The sequence below is a fragment of the Botryllus schlosseri genome, chromosome 5 (assembly GCF_051294905.1).
Source record: "Botryllus schlosseri isolate E-star chromosome 5, Bs_hap1, whole genome shotgun sequence".
NCBI lineage: Eukaryota > Metazoa > Chordata > Ascidiacea > Stolidobranchia > Styelidae > Botryllus > Botryllus schlosseri.
The window spans coordinates 24,062,442-24,080,748 of NC_137240.1; the positions used below are offsets into that span (position 1 = coordinate 24,062,442).

At 41.6% G+C, this 18,307-nt stretch overlaps 1 protein-coding gene across 1 annotated transcript in view; it reads left to right on the forward strand.

Moving 5' to 3' along the window:
- Positions 1 to 12,629, forward strand: part of LOC145439460 (kelch-like protein 7) — a 46,151-nt gene extending 33,522 nt beyond the window's left edge. The window contains exon 12 of the mRNA XM_080316944.1: positions 12,464 to 12,629. Coding sequence (XP_080173070.1) covers positions 12,464 to 12,563 — 100 coding nt within the window. The 3' untranslated portion in view covers positions 12,564 to 12,629. The remainder of the gene's footprint in view (positions 1 to 12,463) is intronic.
- The last annotated feature ends 5,678 nt before the right edge of the window (positions 12,630 to 18,307 follow it).

The window sequence follows — 18,307 nt, forward strand, 5'->3', positions numbered from 1 at the left end:
CAATACTATTTCTTCAAAAACAAAAAATATACTAGATGTCTTTTTATCAGAAAGCTTCAGTGGTGGTCAGCTAAAACAGGCTCCAACGATTACAAAAGTTAGGGACCACTTTTCCAGATTAGGACACGCCATGTATGTGCTGCTAGATATGAAAGTTAGATACTGGACTACGAAACAGTAGTTTCAAACTTGAGTATGTTTAGTTGTTTACAGAGGAGCATGTTGACACATGATCGTAAGGAATTGAAACAATGGTGACATTTGAGCATGAAAGACTTGCTGATAAACTCAGATACCTGAAGCAAAGGGATGTAACAATCATATGATAACAACATTACGATAACTCCACCGACCTGGGAATTGAATAGGTGTGCTATTGATTGATCTCGACTATTTACATGGCTAAGCAGCATGTTACACTATTCAGACGCGTAGCCAAGGGGGTTTCTGAGGTCGATTCGCCTCCTTTTGATACGCGAAACCTAGACCTTTGAAATGTCCATTCTGACGCCGCAATTCAATAAGTCGCATTGTCAGTGTTGGCGCGGCGTATTGGCGAGAAGCGTGATACCGATTAGCGAGATCCGTCTGTGCGGTGTGCACAATGTAACGCGATGCGATCTCCCGCCGAGATGAACGCAAAATTAGTAGGGATGGTGCGAACCTCGTAAAGGTTCAGATTCGTGTGAACGTAAACCTTTTTGAAAGGTTATGTGTAAACGCGAACGTGAACCCCATCACGTCACGTAACGTCATAATGCATATGTTACGAGAACACGTTGAACATGAAGCTAAATATGTGAAATGACACCAAGTGCGCACGTACTAGCAGTAGCCTACTTTTGTATGACGCTGGGAGATCAAGATGAACGCCGGGCGCCGCAAATCGCCAGCTTTTGGCTAAGCTTTGCGCTTATCGACTCAGGGTGAAATATGCTGCGAAATATGTGTGAGGAACGAGGTGGCAGGTTTCTCCTAGAAATCAAATAAATGAAAGATAGATATCAAGATGGTTGGGATGCTCAGATTGCTCACACATTCTCAGAGACTGCATGGCAGTCTCGGTCCTACTGATGCTCTTTAAATCACTATTCCTATTGAATTTACACTATGACATCATCTATTGGGGGGCTGCCAGTAAAAGTGCACTGAAGACGCTGCATAACAACGACATCAGGTCCTCCGTATAATATTCAGGGCCCCAATGGAACAGGATGTGTGCCCAACAAATCACTGCTGAAAAGATGCGGTGTCTTAAACATAGAAGATATGTGGAAACTAGATATTGCCAAGTTTATGTATCAGTTCCACTGCGGCCACTACCCCGAAAACTTCTGATACAATTGGCCGATCTGTGAAATCCATCATGAGAAAGGTCGCTACTACCCGTGTGTGGAGCAGTTACAGCCGTGTTGAAAATGTGGGAAGGAGGCTTTTAACGAGCTCGTGTTGTACAATATCATATATAGTGAGCAACATTTATGTTTATTGTTTACCTTCGAACCTATCTATATGTGTTCAGTAGCCTACCTTACACCCCATGTAAATGTTGAGCTAGCTCCGTGGTTGTCAAACTTTTTTGACACGCCAACTTGACGATAGCTAAAATTTCTGCAACCACCCCTTTATCGTCATATCAAAAACATTAAAACGAGCAGCCAGAATATTAGCGACCTTAACACATTGATTGGCGGCATGAAGGGTGTTATGGCTATTTAGACACTACGTTACCAGCCTGAACTATCGAGTCTACAGCAGGACTGCCGTGTGTGCGCAGCGTGTGCGATTGTTATGTTACATTGGCATGAGACCGACTGAGTGAAACTCATTTCAAGGTCAAGAAGCATCGAATATCTCAATGGGCATCGCGCCTGCCCTCTGATGCTTTCACACCTCCCACTTTGAGAACCGCTGAGGATTTACACTGACTATGAATACTATTGTGATTTGTAAATAGTATCAGTAATGTTCGTGATATCGCTTTTTAAGGAGCTTGTAAGGATCCATGGTGGGGCTCTGACCGAAAAATCTTACATTCATGGTGTCATGGAGGCGCTGCGCCACTTCCCTAATCAGAAAGGCGGATGTCGATGTAGGGTATGATTTCCATGTGCATGTGCATACTTGACATGGTCCATGTACTACAGAGATATTACATTTCTTAAGGCTTGATTGGTATTCATTCAAGTACGGCAGCCGGCCAACCCGTGGCCCGACGTATTGGCGTAGCCAGGAGTTATTTTCGTAGATCTTCGTATATGACCATAAAGTAGAGTATCTCGTAACAGATTTATTTGTCTTGATATTGTTTTAGCGCTGCGCTCGATTTATTGCGAATCGATTTCTCGCTTTTAGTATTGGTGCCTCCTCCTGAAACTTAAAAATACGTTTAATTTACGAAATTGATATTAGCTCTGTTGGCAATTATGCGAGAACGTGTCGTCCGACACGCGACTTGGCGTCTGCATTCGCGAAAAGATCGTCGGCGATGAAACCTTTGCACAAAGTGATAGACGCACTTTCACCGAACTCTTCGATATTGATATGTCCAAGCGTTGATTAATCATGTCCGGCCAAATGATCCCAGCGGTATACAGCGACTACCCACAATATATGCAAAACATTATTTATTGACCTAATTCTTTCATTGACTTTGAAAAATTTCGCGCATGTCGTGACTACGACATGTTTCTATACACAGAGTTTTCATGACAAAATTGTTATCGATTTTGATATGTGGTAATATGAGTCCTTGTTTACCGTTACCTATAATCCGGTTCGCTCCTATCGGACGACTAAAAAAGGACATCAACGTTCAAGTAGCCCGCGCAATGGTTCGGAAATCTCATTTGGCCTTTCGGCCGAAAAGGTTGGCCACCCCTGAAGTACGGTATCAATAAATTTTTGTCAATCATTATTCAACCGAATAACCAATTCAATATCATGGTTCAAATAATCAAATGTGATACGATGTAATGTTATTCGACAGAATGTTATGTAATTTATCATTGCAAGTCTATTTGGGTTAGTGCCTGATTAACAGTGCACCGAGTCTTATGGCAGAGATAATAAAGTTTGATGATCTACCAAGTCAATCATCGCATTCCTCAGCATTTAAAAGAACGGTTGATTTAGCACACCTGAGCAAACTACAGATAACTAGTTATCTATAAACCAATGGTACAATGCCTAACATTCATACTCGCTAATATTTCCAGTAATGACCGTGACAATCGTCTTCTATAACAGTCATAGGTGATATGACTTTACTCACCAATCAACCAATTATGCACACACAATTGCAGAGCGATGTATCTATATTCTGTAAACACTTTTGTCGCCGTATAACAGACCAGCCGAGCCGTGACCAGCGAGAAGGTTCCGAGTGGCCCGCGAAATTCTTGAAATTAGTTATATCTCCTAAAAATTATTACCAATGTAATTTATTGTGAATTCGCTGACCAACAATTTCATTTGCGTGACCGCGTAATTTCGGGTGTTGATGACTAAAATATCAGTGCTGACGTACTGACGAAGCCAGGATTTTTTGTGCGCAGAGACCGTTAGAGCACTGCACATTTGCGGGAGGGAACATTACTTGTAAGCGCCTTAGCCGAAAGTGTAGATATTTATACGTCCAAGTGCTGAATACTCCTGTCCTTGCCAAATGATCCCAACATTATATAGAGGCTACCGCAATATATGCAAGTAGCACTGCTATTCGCCGAATTCATTAATCAACTTTGAAGAATTTTTGCGGTTAGCGTGGTCAAGACATAAATGCAAATTGACTTTTCATGACATTATGGTTACTGATTTAGATGCAGAGTACCAGTGTTGGGATCAACTCACTACCTTCGAGTCACAAGTCATTTCGAGTCATTGAAGATTTTGACTCGAGTGAAGTTAATCGATTTTCTGAGGTGAGTCGACTCAAGTAGAGTCACTAATTTTTAAAGGTGACTCGAGTCAAGTCAAGTGACGATTCTAGTCAAATTGAATTCGTGAAGTATGAGCGATGACGATACAAAGTCATTCCATTTTGCTGGGTGAAAGATGGATTAATCGGTCATTTATTTTCAATCAAATAATATAAAGTTGGATATAAATACAAAAGGCGTTGTATCCAGGGTTGTAACCAAGTTACATGCTTCCCAGTCACGAGTCAATCTTACTTTTGGGGTTTTGACTCGAGTCTAGTAGAGTCATTTTCAATTCATCACCGAGTCGAGTCCGAGTCCAAGTCACCGTTTAAACGGTCAAGTCCGAGTCATAGTGTTATGACTCGAGTCCGAGTCCAAGTCACAGCATTGAAGTCATGTTCAACTTATGTTTTTAATCCTGCTTTGGTGATATCGAATTCCTTGCTTGCCAAACATGCTTATTTTGTCCCTAGCAGAGTCTTTGCACATGTATATTTAGGCAGATAACGGATAGTTCCTGCCTCATTTACCGATGCTACAGGCCGCCAGGGGACTAGGGCTTAAAGGAATCTTATAGTGCAACTTTTTGCAACTTTTGTCCATTTTTTTTTCATGCAACTTTTTGCAACATTTTGCAACTTTTTCGATTTTCCAGGAAAGTATTTTTGATTTTGGTGAAATCCACGGCCAAATTCGAATGAAATATCGCAAATCAGTACTGAAGTAACGCTCTTACGGTTATTTCGGGAGCTGAGCTGGAAAGTTGACATTTTTTTCAGTCAATCAATAGAGAATGCGGATGGAAAACTGTATTTAACTGTATTTCTGGAGTGGACCTAGGAGGTTGACCTTTTTTTTAGTCAACCGAGCAAAATGTGGTCTTTTGGTGTAACTTTTGTTAAAAAATAAATGCAACTTTTTACAGCAACCTTTGTCAAAAATAAATGAAACTTTCCACGGATTTAACCGCATCACAAACTTGCCCTAATGATAACTTAACTAATCGTAGAACTTTAAAACAAATATCTGTCTTGTCAGTCTGATACATCACAAAAACAAGCATTCAGTTTTTATTACGAGCGCATCGACGACAGCTCACAAATAGCTTATAGATAACCAACGAATTCACGTCTAGATGCCAGCTGATAGAGAATCAACACATGCATGTTTATGTAGATGTAGAGGTACAGTTTTTTTCACATTATCAGGTAGTTGACTAAAAAAAGGTCAACTTTCCTGCTCAGCTCACGAAATAGCCGCCGGAGTGTTACTTCAGTGCTGATGTTCTGCATCTTAGTCGAATTTGCCCTACATTTACCAAAATATCTCAAAAAAGAGAACAAAATCACAAAAAGGAGACAACGTCTTGAAATTGTTAGATTGCCTAGAACAGTGCTTTTCAACCTTTTTGAGCTCCATTCGCACTTTTTCTGTAAAATAAATTTCATTCGCACTAACCGAATATTGTTATACAAAAATATGAAGATATTTAACAACATTTTGTTCGGATGTGCAACAAATTGGCTACTATGTAGCTTAAGCTTTCAATTGTCTCATTAAAATGGCAACTTTTTTCGCTCGATTTGATTTCAACCATACTTAACTAAAACCAAACAAGTTGTTGGGTTTTGTACAAGAACGTCTACTAGTGCTTGGAAGGCGAGGTCTTGAAATCTGTTCCGCGCAAGTATATATGAGCGAGTAAACTCACGAAGCTGTGTGTTCGGCTCCTTAGCTCAATCTAACTTGAGAATTCATAACAGTTTAATAACCTTAAGCAGCTTTTCAGACTGCCACCAAAATATGAGTTTTTGTGGCATCTCGCAACCCGAGCCTCACCCATGAAAAGGAATTCATTTTTAATATTATAGTAGCATGCTACGATTTTGCGGGGATGTAAAGTATGACATACAGAACGCGCACACCACAATGCTACCTATCACAGCACTCAAAACATGTTTGACGCACGCGATTTCAAACTAGGATCATTAAATTCCTCTGCGTGTCGCATTTGTACTACTGTCTGCTCAGATTGCAAGAACGGGACTATTCCGTGTCGACAACGGAGCATGACCATATCGAAAGGTTTGGCCTTCCAGCATCGGTCATTTTGGAGACGGTTTTGTCGCCGCTTATGTTTTTGGCCCCGTATTTTATGAGCGGTTTGATGAACACAACTTTACGTCTTCATGTGCCCCGACGCAGAACGGGTTGTCCTCGTATTGAATAAGTCTCATATGCCGGAACCCCCTCATTGCACACCCTACTCTACAGTTCATACCAACGGTCTTTGTCCATGTTTTCCAGAAAAACCTTCCGGACAAATCTTATCACGAATTTAAACAAAAGGTCGGCAGATTCTCATGATCAAGTCATCTTTCTGCGTGTCTCGCTTATTGGCTATACAGCACCCAACAGACTGAACACAGTGACCTTGGATATGTATAAACTATCGCAGGATTTTTTGCAATAATTTCATCAAATATTACATATACATATTAACAGATAGCTTTGGCACCATAACGACTCAAACTTATACCCTTGCGGTCCATACTTCAATAACCCATGAAGGGGTTGAAATTTGCGTTACAGTAACTTGCAAATGTGAATCGGTAATGATGGTATTCTATCCTCCTGCCTCGCGCTAATCGAACAGCTATTACAGCTTAGCGAAAGAAAGCAAAAATTTAGTTTAATGTGATTTTTTCAGCCTGTCACAGGCTCAGACGGGCTTATATAGGCCTACTGTATGTCTGCCACTAAACTAGCTTCCAAACTAGGCGTTTGGGTACGTAATAATTATAGTGCAAAAATATTAATTCACTACGGTTTTTGAGACCTATGATTAGTCGTGCGTCGTAAGTTAAACAAGTTACAATTGCGTCGCAACTACAAAAGCTACACTGCTCTTGAATTTCCTATATTAGATTTATTTGAAATATTCCACGTCAGAAAAATGAACAATTATTTTTCATTCGCACTCATCAGGATTTTTCGTTCGCACCATTCGCACCAACTCCGTCATTCGCACTGCAATTTTTTTCGTTCGCACTAGTGCGAACCGTCACACAGGTTGAAAAGCACTGGCTTAGAAGAACTTAAATTTGGCTCAATTCCAACCTGTAGAAAGCAATGCTATGAGAGAAAATTTTGGATTAATTACAAATAGAGATTCTCGAATTTTATCGGCTACCTCGTGATATTGTTGGATTGTGTAAAAATATGATTCATAGCAAATTCTAACTAGAAGAAGCGTAGTTATTAGAGTGGCTTACTATAAGTATGTAATTATATTATATGAAAGAATTTCTCACTAAAAATGCTCCATTTATTTTCAAATCGGAAATTTTCTCCTCTCATATCATTGATTCTATTTTTCAAAGTTAAGCCAGATTCAGTGTTCTTTTTATGCAACATAATAATTTTATCAAGTAGCCACCCAGTAGAATAAAAAAGAAGTTATTTTTGAACGGCCCTATTATACAAACATCACACAACATTAGCCAGTCATTATTACTCACGTGCACAATGCACATACCAAACAAAACGTCGAATGAACGGAGAGTATTGTGTGTTTTCACTTTTCACAGACAGCAGATCAAATCAATGAGTTACAGTTCAAAAATACTAAAGGGGAAGGGAGATCCTCAGATATGTTAAAGCGGCATGGACTTAGAGTAAATCTACATCTACTGAATACACGTTCCACTGGTGCACTAGATGCAGGAATTGACCAGCATTCTTGAACCACACTGAAGAACATTGGAACATTCTTTCTAGTCACCCAAAAATGCAAAGAATCATCACCTTCAAATATACACATGAGCTTATCAGTCTTTTCCAAGTACTGAGTCATCTGAGTCATTTCATTGGCTCTAATTGAACTTCGTCTCGATTGCTTGTTTGTATAGTCTTGAGCACTTTGATTGCGGAGGATCTATTACCTCTTAATCACTGGATGATTTAGTACAATTCATTGCTACTATATACCATTGTCTGTTGTTTCTACGGCGGCATATCTGATATCAGACGAGTGCAACGAAAGCAGTGGTGACAAATAGCGATGTCGGCAGAATTCGTCAGATGCGTTGATCTAACCATTACGATTCGCAAATTTCTTCATCTTCAAGTCATATAAAATAAGCCGAGTCAATGACTTGGGTCGAGTCATGCGTAATGACTCGAGTACAAGTCGAGTCAATCCAAATATTTACTCGAGTCGAGTCGAGTCATTTTCCCATTTCAAGAAAATGGTTCGTATTAAGCGTCTCCAACGTAGGTGGTCGTGGGCGTCTTCAAGCGACAGCACGCGTTGCGCTAGGTCAGTCTCTATTGTCGAGCGCCATGTTTTCCGATTCCAGCCACCTCTGCGCCATGGCTCCGTGGGAATGTGATTGATGATGGCGGCGGCTGGTTGCTCGTCTTGATGCCGCACTAGATGGCCGATTAGGCGGAAGCGTCGTTCAGCTGCCAGTAGACGGCATGGGACCGTTCCTGTGAGTTCTCGCAATGCATTCGTGGATATATGCTCCGGATGGTGAATGCCGAGTGCATAGCGGAGGAGTGCGTCGTAGTTAGCGTTGAGCGTCTTAGCCAGCTTCTCTGTCAGCGTGAGTGCCTCTATTCCGTAGAGAAGAACCTGCTCGACAGTGAGACGGAATCCGTGAGAATAGAGACGCATAAACTATATTCGTTCGATTTAAATTATACAATAGGGTCGGTAAATGTGACCACCGCGCAATTTAAGCACTGTGCTGTCCGAGAAACAAAGATACGTTGCTAACAAAATAAACTACTACTACGAACACAACGTAAGCAGCAACCATTTCGTTTGCGGTCAAATAAACTATGATATAACAACGGATGATCAGTGGCAGGTGCAATCAGTGATTGGCTGTTTGCTCTCACAAGTGACACCGGCATATCGCAAAAAATCTGAACGTACATAAGATATATGGTGATTTAATTGACTCCGTTTACTTGAATACATGAAATTGACTCGTAAATTTTGCTCCGAGTCACGAGTCAATCCACATTTCTAGAGCGCCAAGTCGAGTCAAGTCATTTTCGCAAAGTGACTCGAGTCAAGTCGAGTCATACGAAAGAGTGGATTTGAGTCTGACTCGAGTCAAGTCATGCATGAGTCGAGTCATCCCAACACTACGTAGTACTAAAAGCTATCTAAATAGGTTCGCGCAGGTCTTCAACATTCAATGTTGTTGTTGTAGGGTTCTATGGCAGACCCGGAAAAAGTGCGGCCCGCGGGCCAAATGCGGCCCGCGAAGCTATTCTGTGCAGCCCGCGAAAGGTTGCTTGGAATTCAAAACATAATACTTGGTTTTTGAATGACTAAAACAGTGGTTCTCAACCTTTTTGACCTCGCGGCACCCGTCGGAAATGAAAAAAAGTTAGCGGCACACCATCACAGCGGTTCTGAACTTTTTTGCCTTACGGTCAATGTTCCCTCTAATTTTAGACGGGTCTGCGCACACTCACCAACTCACTGTGCAGACCCTTGGAAAACAGTGCGTAACGACTAAAAAAAGGTCATCACTTCGGATTTTTTGTGCGCAACTTAGATTTTCTGTGCGCAGAGACCATGAAAACACTGCACATTTGCGCACGTGCGCAGCTTAGAGGGAACATTGCTTACGGTATCTGCAAACTACCAGAATACTTATTAGCACCCGGTAGTAACGCTGACTAATGTGACTACCTCTGCAGTCAATCCAAAATGTTTCTGTACTTCCTTTAAACTTTCCCATATTAATATTTATATAAGTAAACTTTTTGTAGGTAAAGCGTCCCTCATATAGCTTACAGGCCGTGATAGAAAGTTGTCGTTTTCCTCTGGTCGGGATATATCGTTCCTTTTTGAATACAACAAACAGGGCGTACTCAGACGAAACTAAAAGTGGTCATTTTGATATACGACTTCACATAAACTGCGGGCTGCCGTTAGATGCTATTTCATAAGATTTGATTGACAAAAAATCTTCCCACTGCCGCATTGGGTCGAAGAGTTCAAGCACGATCCCCGCTAATGAATACGGAGGCGTAGAGGTGTAGGCTATACCAGGCTATACAATGCATTTCCACGAAGATCGTGTAGCACGCGCGAGGAGTCATACCTCAATAGTTCTACTGGCAGTCACCTGCAGTTCAATTATACTTCCAACAAATCAAGATTATAACCTCAGTAGCGACGAGGTTTGATGACTGAAATAATTTGATCTACCTTACTTCTCAATTCTCACATTTGTCGACAGTAACACAACGTTGTGCTACAAGCCTATATTTTAACGGGAGTGCCGACACGATACCTAACAATCGCAATGTGGATTGCCATGTCTGTAATTAGAATTTGTAAACGCGAACGTCAATTCCAAATGAGTTCATTTCTCGCTGGTAATTGGGGAGACAATGAGGATTAGAAAACTGGCTTGTCAAACCGGCGCCGCCACGTCTGCTCTTCTCTGCGATCAATCAACGTATTGTGCAAAACTGAATTCAGCCTTATAGGCACGCGATATGTCCGGTAAAGCGAATTCGAGGGGCATAACATCAATTTTGATTTGTCAAATGAACATCAAGCCCGGTTGAGAACCACTGGACTAAAACCATAGGCTTTATCAACTGAACAGGAAATTCGTTTACTTTTAAGCCTGTTCGTTAATATGCCACGATTACGACGCCTGTACCAGGCATGCGTAAATGTGAGTAGCAATTAAAGTCATAAGAAATCATTCTCTCCATACAATTTAGTTCAAACCTTCTTTGTTGCCATTGTCACATTACGCATTATACGGTGTGTGTTTCAAATTGTTACGTGATACGTTTCCAAATCAATGATTGAAAGCTGTATGAGGTACGTCTGAACGGTAGCCTTACGACGGAATAAAGCTGTATCAGTTACGTCCTGAACGGTAGTCATAAGAAATTTACAAAAACTGTGTGAGTTACGCGTGAACGGTAGCTCCACACCACAGTGTTGGCATCAAGTCACTACCTTCGAGTCACAAGTCATCTCAAGTCATTGCACATTTTGACTCGAGTCATCCCAACACTGCCACACCACGAAAGATCAAGACACTGAATTGTCACTAATTGTTGTGCACTGGCATCTCTGCCTGGCAATTTACAAGTGATTCCAACGGTATAGTTAGCCTGTATAGGGGCATTTCGTCTGCGCAAACCCCGAGCAAGTTTACATGAATTATAATAAACCACTGCATTCATGAGAACATGTTGCAAACGTTGCAAAAATATTTCGCGCTAATTTTAATTTGCAATGAGAACTATGCATAGTTTCCACGGGATATATAGAGAACTGTTTTATTACTATATAATCATATGCCCCTACTACGCCATCTACTGCGACGCCATTTTTCTTCAGCAACCCTCATACCGGCCACTTCGAAATCCAACTCGCACCCTTGGGGTCGCTGGAGTCCAAGTTAAGAACCACGAGTCTGGGCCATTGCAAGTCAAGGCAATATGACCAAACCCATTCATATCAGCTAATGCTTCGTCCATTGAATGCTATTATTATCGACGAAGCCAAATCAGCTAGATAGGAATAGTGGTGTTAGACAAAGGGGAACAGATTACTTTGAACAACAGAAACAGTACTTTAAAATAGGGATGGTGCGGACGTGAGATTCACGTTCGCGTTCAGTGTGTGAACCTCGGAAATTTAGAAGTTCGCGTTCACAAACGAACCTTGATAGGTTCTGCACTGTGAACCTTTTTCTTATATTACAATTCTCGCTTCATTATAGCATCTTTGGTTGAAAGTTATTGTATTACAACTGCAGACCACTCTATGCATGGCGCTGGCAGCATGAAAGATCAAAACTAAACTAGCATGCACCTTGACAATCTACAAAATTTTACTTGCTTTATTGTTACAAAAGTTTGCTCGTTTTACACTTTGCTCAATATCAGCGTAGCAATACTCAGACGCCGAATACATTGTCCGGTCTGGCATGGACCGTTAAGGCGCAAGCTTATAGTCCTTGCAACTCCTCTTCGAAATTGTCGGCCAAGCGACGGAAGATATTGATCTTATTATGGGATTATGATATCATTTGATTGCCTCGAATGATACATTTGGCGACGTTTAAAACGTCAATATATACTTCAGCATTGCGGCATTATGTGGTCTGAGTCGTCGCTAGGTATCGTGTACACATTAATATAGGCTATCACTTCACAGAATTAGTGTTGGAATTAGCAATATGACGTCACGTGACGTCATGCGGTTCACGTTCGCGTTCACACGAACCTGAACCTTTCAGAGGTTCACACCATCCCTAATTCCAAATTGAAATCAATTTCAGCTTCAGCTTTAGTATACTTTACTAGGCGTTCTTCCCAAATCTAAAATCAGGTCGTGTGCCGCAAAATATGACTTCGCGGGCCACGTGTTGGTGACCCCTGTTTTAAACCGTGTGAGGCCTTATAAAATCTATAACAGCTACGTCCCGAACATAAAGAAACTATTTTGCAAACAGCAATTCGATTTCATTTCTTTGCAGTGCGCAGCCGCTGACGATCGAGGCATATGATCCAAAAACTGACGTCTTGGCGAAAGTGATCACCATGGACGGGATATTGATGAACAGTGAACACTTGTGAATCTGTTCTAGCTCTTATCTAACTGAATTATGAATATAACATTGTAACATACAATATAGAATTATTGATTTAACGTGGTACGAAAATGACTTAGGGCTTCCCCACAAGATCAAGCATTGCGAGATAGTCTTTCAGCTAGTAACCTGTCTTGCTAGCCCCAATATCGATTCCTTAGTCGCGGAAAAGCGTTGTCAGGTATCGCGCGTGCACAGCACATTGTATAAAATAAAAGTGATGATCAAGATACTTTTTGTTGTATTTGTATTTCTTTAGTAAAATATTGCCGTATTTATTTTGCGGTACAACGAACTGTGCCCTGTTAGGTAGTAAATGAAAATAAGGATTTGAAAATGGAATCGTGACTCAGGCCATGCCTGCTCTTCTCTGCGATTAATCAACGCATTGTGAAAACCTAATTCCGCCTTCAAATCGTTCGGTGAGTCGGGTTTGATTGTGGTGTTCATGGAGTTTGTCGACTACTATGGTCATTTACACCAGGCTGATATTCTTCATTTTATTCCGTAACTGCCGACTTATAGCACGGCTCACTTCTAGGCCTTTTGTAAGACACCGCTTATGCGGATGAGGTGGCGAAAAGGAGCCTGGATAAACCTCCAACACTTAGGTATAGGAATTCTGAAGTCGACCTCGGTCGGACTCGAACCCGCATCCCATTTGTGTTGCAGCCGCCACGCGGTAAGTCGGGTAAGGCGAATTAGCGGGCGATATTGATTGCCTGCATGACAGCAATTATGATTCGTCAAACGTACAAACTTCACATCGAGTCCGATTTAGATTATTATTGATCGCTCGCTATGGACTAGAATTACTTTGCGTATAATTTCAAAATTTCGAAGAAATATATCGCGACACCATTGACAGACCTAAATGGTACTGTAATGTGACGCAGCACACCGGTTGAGAACCACTGGCTTAAACATTCGGAGCACTGACCATCGTTTCCACCCCTTACCGAGAACAGATTACTCGCACTCACCGGGAATCACACCAGCGTTTCCGAACTCAGTTGCGGTGCCGCACTTCGTGCCGCGGCGCCAATCTTCGCGTCGAGAAACGAGTATATTAACTAGATTCCCGTCAAGGCTCTACGTGGGCGAAGACGAGTATTTCAGCGATCGAAAACTGCATTCTTATGTTCCTTGAGGTAGACTACCCCATGTTCAACTGCTGTTTATAAAAATCCTTCTATTCGATTTCAAATATCTCGTTGGAATACTTTCTACTGCAACAGCGCGCGACTCATTTGTACTCGCGAGTAGGGCTGGGCAAAACCGAGTACCTGAGTGATTCGATTCTGAATCACGTAAAACGCTTCGAGTCGAGTATTCGAGTATCACTCATTATGACGTCACAACAGAATATAATATGTCAAAGTTTAAAAATGTACCTTTTATCCCACCACAAAGAATATAATGCCTGTTATCCGTCACATTAAAGATACTTTGGTATTTTTTCGACGATACAGATTTCATTGCTCTTGTTGACAATGTTGTGGGATGATGATGACTTTTAAAATGTGTTATTTCCAGCAACGTTCGTAGCTTTGTACTATGTCTCGTTAGCTGCGACACGGCCAATCAAGGTTTCAAGGCTTCCTCAGTGGAAAATGGTACCAAAACTATAATTCTCGATAGTAAATTAACTTTTAGATATGAGGAGCGCATAATTTCAGTACTCGAAAAACTCATCTTTTACTACTCGACTCGAATCATTACAATTAATACTCGATTCAGATTCGAGTACTCGAATCATTGTGCCCAGCCCTACTCGCGAGCTGCCGACATTGTTGACCCACGCTGTAAACTCATATTAAGTGTCACTATGCATCCTCGGTGAACCTTGTAAGGATTCGACATTACGGCGGCACTGACCAGTGACCAGTGGTTCTCAACCTTTTTCACCTCACGGACCGGTAAAATTTCAAAAAATGTCTTGCGGACCGGTGAACTTTCGAAAATTGAAATGAAGCCAAAATGTAAATACGAGCCCAGCCCTACTCGCGAGCTGCCGACATTGTTGACCCAGGCTGTAAACTCATAATAAGTGTCACTATGCATCCTCGGTGAACATTGTAAGGATTCGACATTACGGCGGCACTGACCAGTGACCAGTGGTTCTCAACCTTTTTCACCTCACGGACCGGTAAAATTTCAAAAAATGTCTTGCGGACCGGTGAACTTTCGAAAATTGAAATGAAGCCAAAATGTAAATATGCAACCGTTTTTTGCAATTATATGGTGCTAGAGAGTGACTTTTAGAAGGTTTTGATCGTAATAAATTATTATCTGCATGAGTCTGCTGAGTCGAGGTATAATTGCCCTGTCCAGAAAAACGTGCTACCGCCGAGAGTCGTTTACAGTCTTTCGCGCCGAAGGTCGTACCAAGCCAACTCTAATAATATTCTTCTCTTTGACAATATCGAGAGAAGACGCGTTTCGGAGTCGAACCAAGCACCTTGTCGTGCTACCTTGCTCATTGCTCACTATCACCAGACGCAGGCTACTCTGGCAACTACGAATAAAATGCGCTGCACTAAGACACCTTACACCAGCTATACCGGCCATCCGCTAATCCAGGCCGAAAAAGCACTTCGTCTGCCAACCCCAAAAAACGTTGGCCTTGGGCCGCCACAGGGCGATGAGTCAAACTTCTGGAGGCTTCGCCCCCAGATCCCACAGTTGGGTGGCTGGTTTTACCTGTACTTGTGAGCACATTCCTTCTACTCAGTGTAAGCAGAGAGCCTATGTCAGGGGTGGTCAACCTTATTGCCATTCAAAGCCGCATTGCGACTGCCCATGAAGCCTACGGCCGCATTCCAGGGCGTAGTCATAATGAACTAGCTGCGGGACGCCATATACCCATGTTAAACTGTCTATGTGTATTTCCGGTACACTCAGTACTAATCTCTTTAATGACATAGGCTTACTCTACGCACCGAAATGCCGAGTGGTCAGTGGTCATGCCATGGGATTGTCGACAGTCGCGCGAAGTGTGAAAACATTTTCAGATTCGCTGATGAATTTTGTCATTAATATTCGTAGTTTTGCATATTACTGATCAAACATTTATCCTTTCTCAATATATGTGATCTGATTCGCCGGTAGAGTTGATGGAGAAAGTGTTTTCGAAAATTTAGGGCAAGTTATAAATGATAATGCATTTTCGTCTGGGCCAATTGTTTTTAGTCACTTTGTTACATGCTTACATTTTTTACCTCCCATCAGGATTGTCAGTATAGGGAGGAGAACACGATTCCGAGCTGGTATTTTTATATGAGGCGCATCATTTTCCTCTGCTGTTCGCCTCTATAGTGATCTGATTGCAAAGGACGCTACTACATTTAAAAAGAAAATGATGTCACGTTGAATCGCGCGGTTCAAGATTAATTAAAATCTCTCGAGAGACCAGGAGTTAATTCGTAAATTCAAATTGCATGTTGATGGCCGCCAACACATACTAACTGAATTACGTGTCCACGGTCGCAGGTTGGTCAACCCTGGTCTACGTAGCTTAATCACGCAAATAGCGAAAATTTTCGCTCGTTCATAACTGAATCGGTTTTCACGCTGGCGAGTTTTCGACACACATTTCTGAGTCCCGTGTTAGCTAAAACTTCATTACGTGTTATTACGCCGTGGCACGGGAATGGCTGACTCCGAAATGCCTATTTCTATAAATCACAGAGAAGGTCACCTATTAAGCAAGACATTTAGTGACGCTAAATCCCGCAAAGTGCGAAAAGAAATTGAAAAAGTTGGAAAAAGTTTTTTTTCAAATACGCTATGATATATGTTAATTTGCAAAATAATTTTGGGCCCCTTTTAAGTTCGACCCTCTCCAATTGGGCGGTTTGGGATGGTCCTGTACAAAACGAATGAATCGGCAACGAATGATCGCGCAAACTGCGCTGTTTAACGATGAGTCAGCTCGTATATGTTTTGTACTTGTCGCTCGCATGCCGTTAAAAGACATGTCTTCAACTTCAAGTCAAATCGAACATGTTTCTAGCCCTAATCTTACCTCACGACGTTCTGAATAAGTTTAGAATTTGATGTTTTATTTATTTTACCAATGGACAAGCCTTCAACATTGTATCTTGAAACTAAGGTATAAAATTGCAATATGTCTGGCGGACCGGCGGGAATGTCGTCGCGGACCGGCACCGATCCGCGCACCGGCGGCTGAGAACCACTGCTATAGGCTACTGTAATCTGTTGGCACGGGTGATCAAATTATTCACGTAAGCGAACCAGGGAGGATTATGACGTTGAGACGCCTACAATAGTGTATTTTGTGTTCATTTATTGAGTGCTCATTAAATTTGAACCAAATCTCGTATATGCAATAGAATAGATCGTGGGTTGAAACGAACAAATATATGACTAATTGGTCCTTGTTTATAAGATCTGTCCCTATTTTCGACGCATATTCTTCTTTTGTATTATCTCACTGCTCAGCACAGGTCAGAATAGCCACACGGACCATCCCGCGAACAATGATTAACCTTGGTTTAGTCTCCGGTTTCCCAAATTTCGCGGGTTCGTAAAGAGGATGGCAGTTACGGCATATTGCAGAGGGCATTTCTGCGTCACAATGCAAAACTCCGTGACAATATATAATTCGAGACTTATTTTGGGGAATTCCGTGGTCACGAGCAAAAGAAAACTTAAAATTTCGTAATCAGTTCCGCGGTAGCTTTCGATTAATGTAAATCCTTAAAATTTCGCGCTCAGCAAGCCAGTCCAAATAGTGTCGTAAATTGCATTTCGTCAATTGGAAAGAATGACGTACTCCAATCGCAGTGAGCCGTGAAATTTGCTCGTGTCCTCTCTGTATGACACTAGATTACAGATTGCGATGTTAGAATACTATACTCATGCGAGACTGAGACGATGCTCAATGACATCTTTCACATTTTCATGCAATTAAACAAATTCGAAATGTCCGCAACAAACGCCAGAGAAAGGTACATATTCAATTAATATTCAGGTTTAGGCAGATGGATACCACAACACATCTGCTCTGTCTGCCGCTAATTTTGTTAGATAGGGGCGAGAGCGGATGCAAAATTGTTCATCGGTCTTCCGTCCATGTTGATCACTTTCGTCAGAGCTTTGGTTTTTGGATTATATGCATCGATTTTTGGCGGCTGTGCCCTACAAAAATATACACAATCAGATTGATATGTGTAAAGACGCACTAGAAACAGCGCTGTCAATCTGCAGTTTGAAACTGTCTTGGCTGCAACAGTTGGTGTCGACGCCAACTAACCAACATTTTAATGCTAACGACACAAAATTGGTTCTGATCAGGATGCACTTTCGAACCATTCTTGGTCATATAATATCTGTCCTATACTTTTGTTACGAGGTTTCAGAAGTTCACCCCACCCCTAGTTGTGACCAAGTCACAAGGTTCCAAGTACAAAGTCAATCTCACTTTTATAGTTTTGACTCGAGTCAAGTCGAGTCATTTTTAATGCACCATCGTGTCAAGTCCGAGTTCAAGTCAGCGATCAGCGAGTCGAGTTAGAGTCATGTTGTTGCGACTCGAGTCCGTATCCAAGTCATTGCGTATAGAATGCTCAGTTTCGAGTTAAAGTCTTGTTAAAACTGCTTTTATGACTCTGTTCGGTGATATCGAATGGTCTGCATCTAAAATATACTAATTTTTCTCACTTTTAACAGTTTCTTGTCGCATTTTCAAGTACCATTACCAATAGG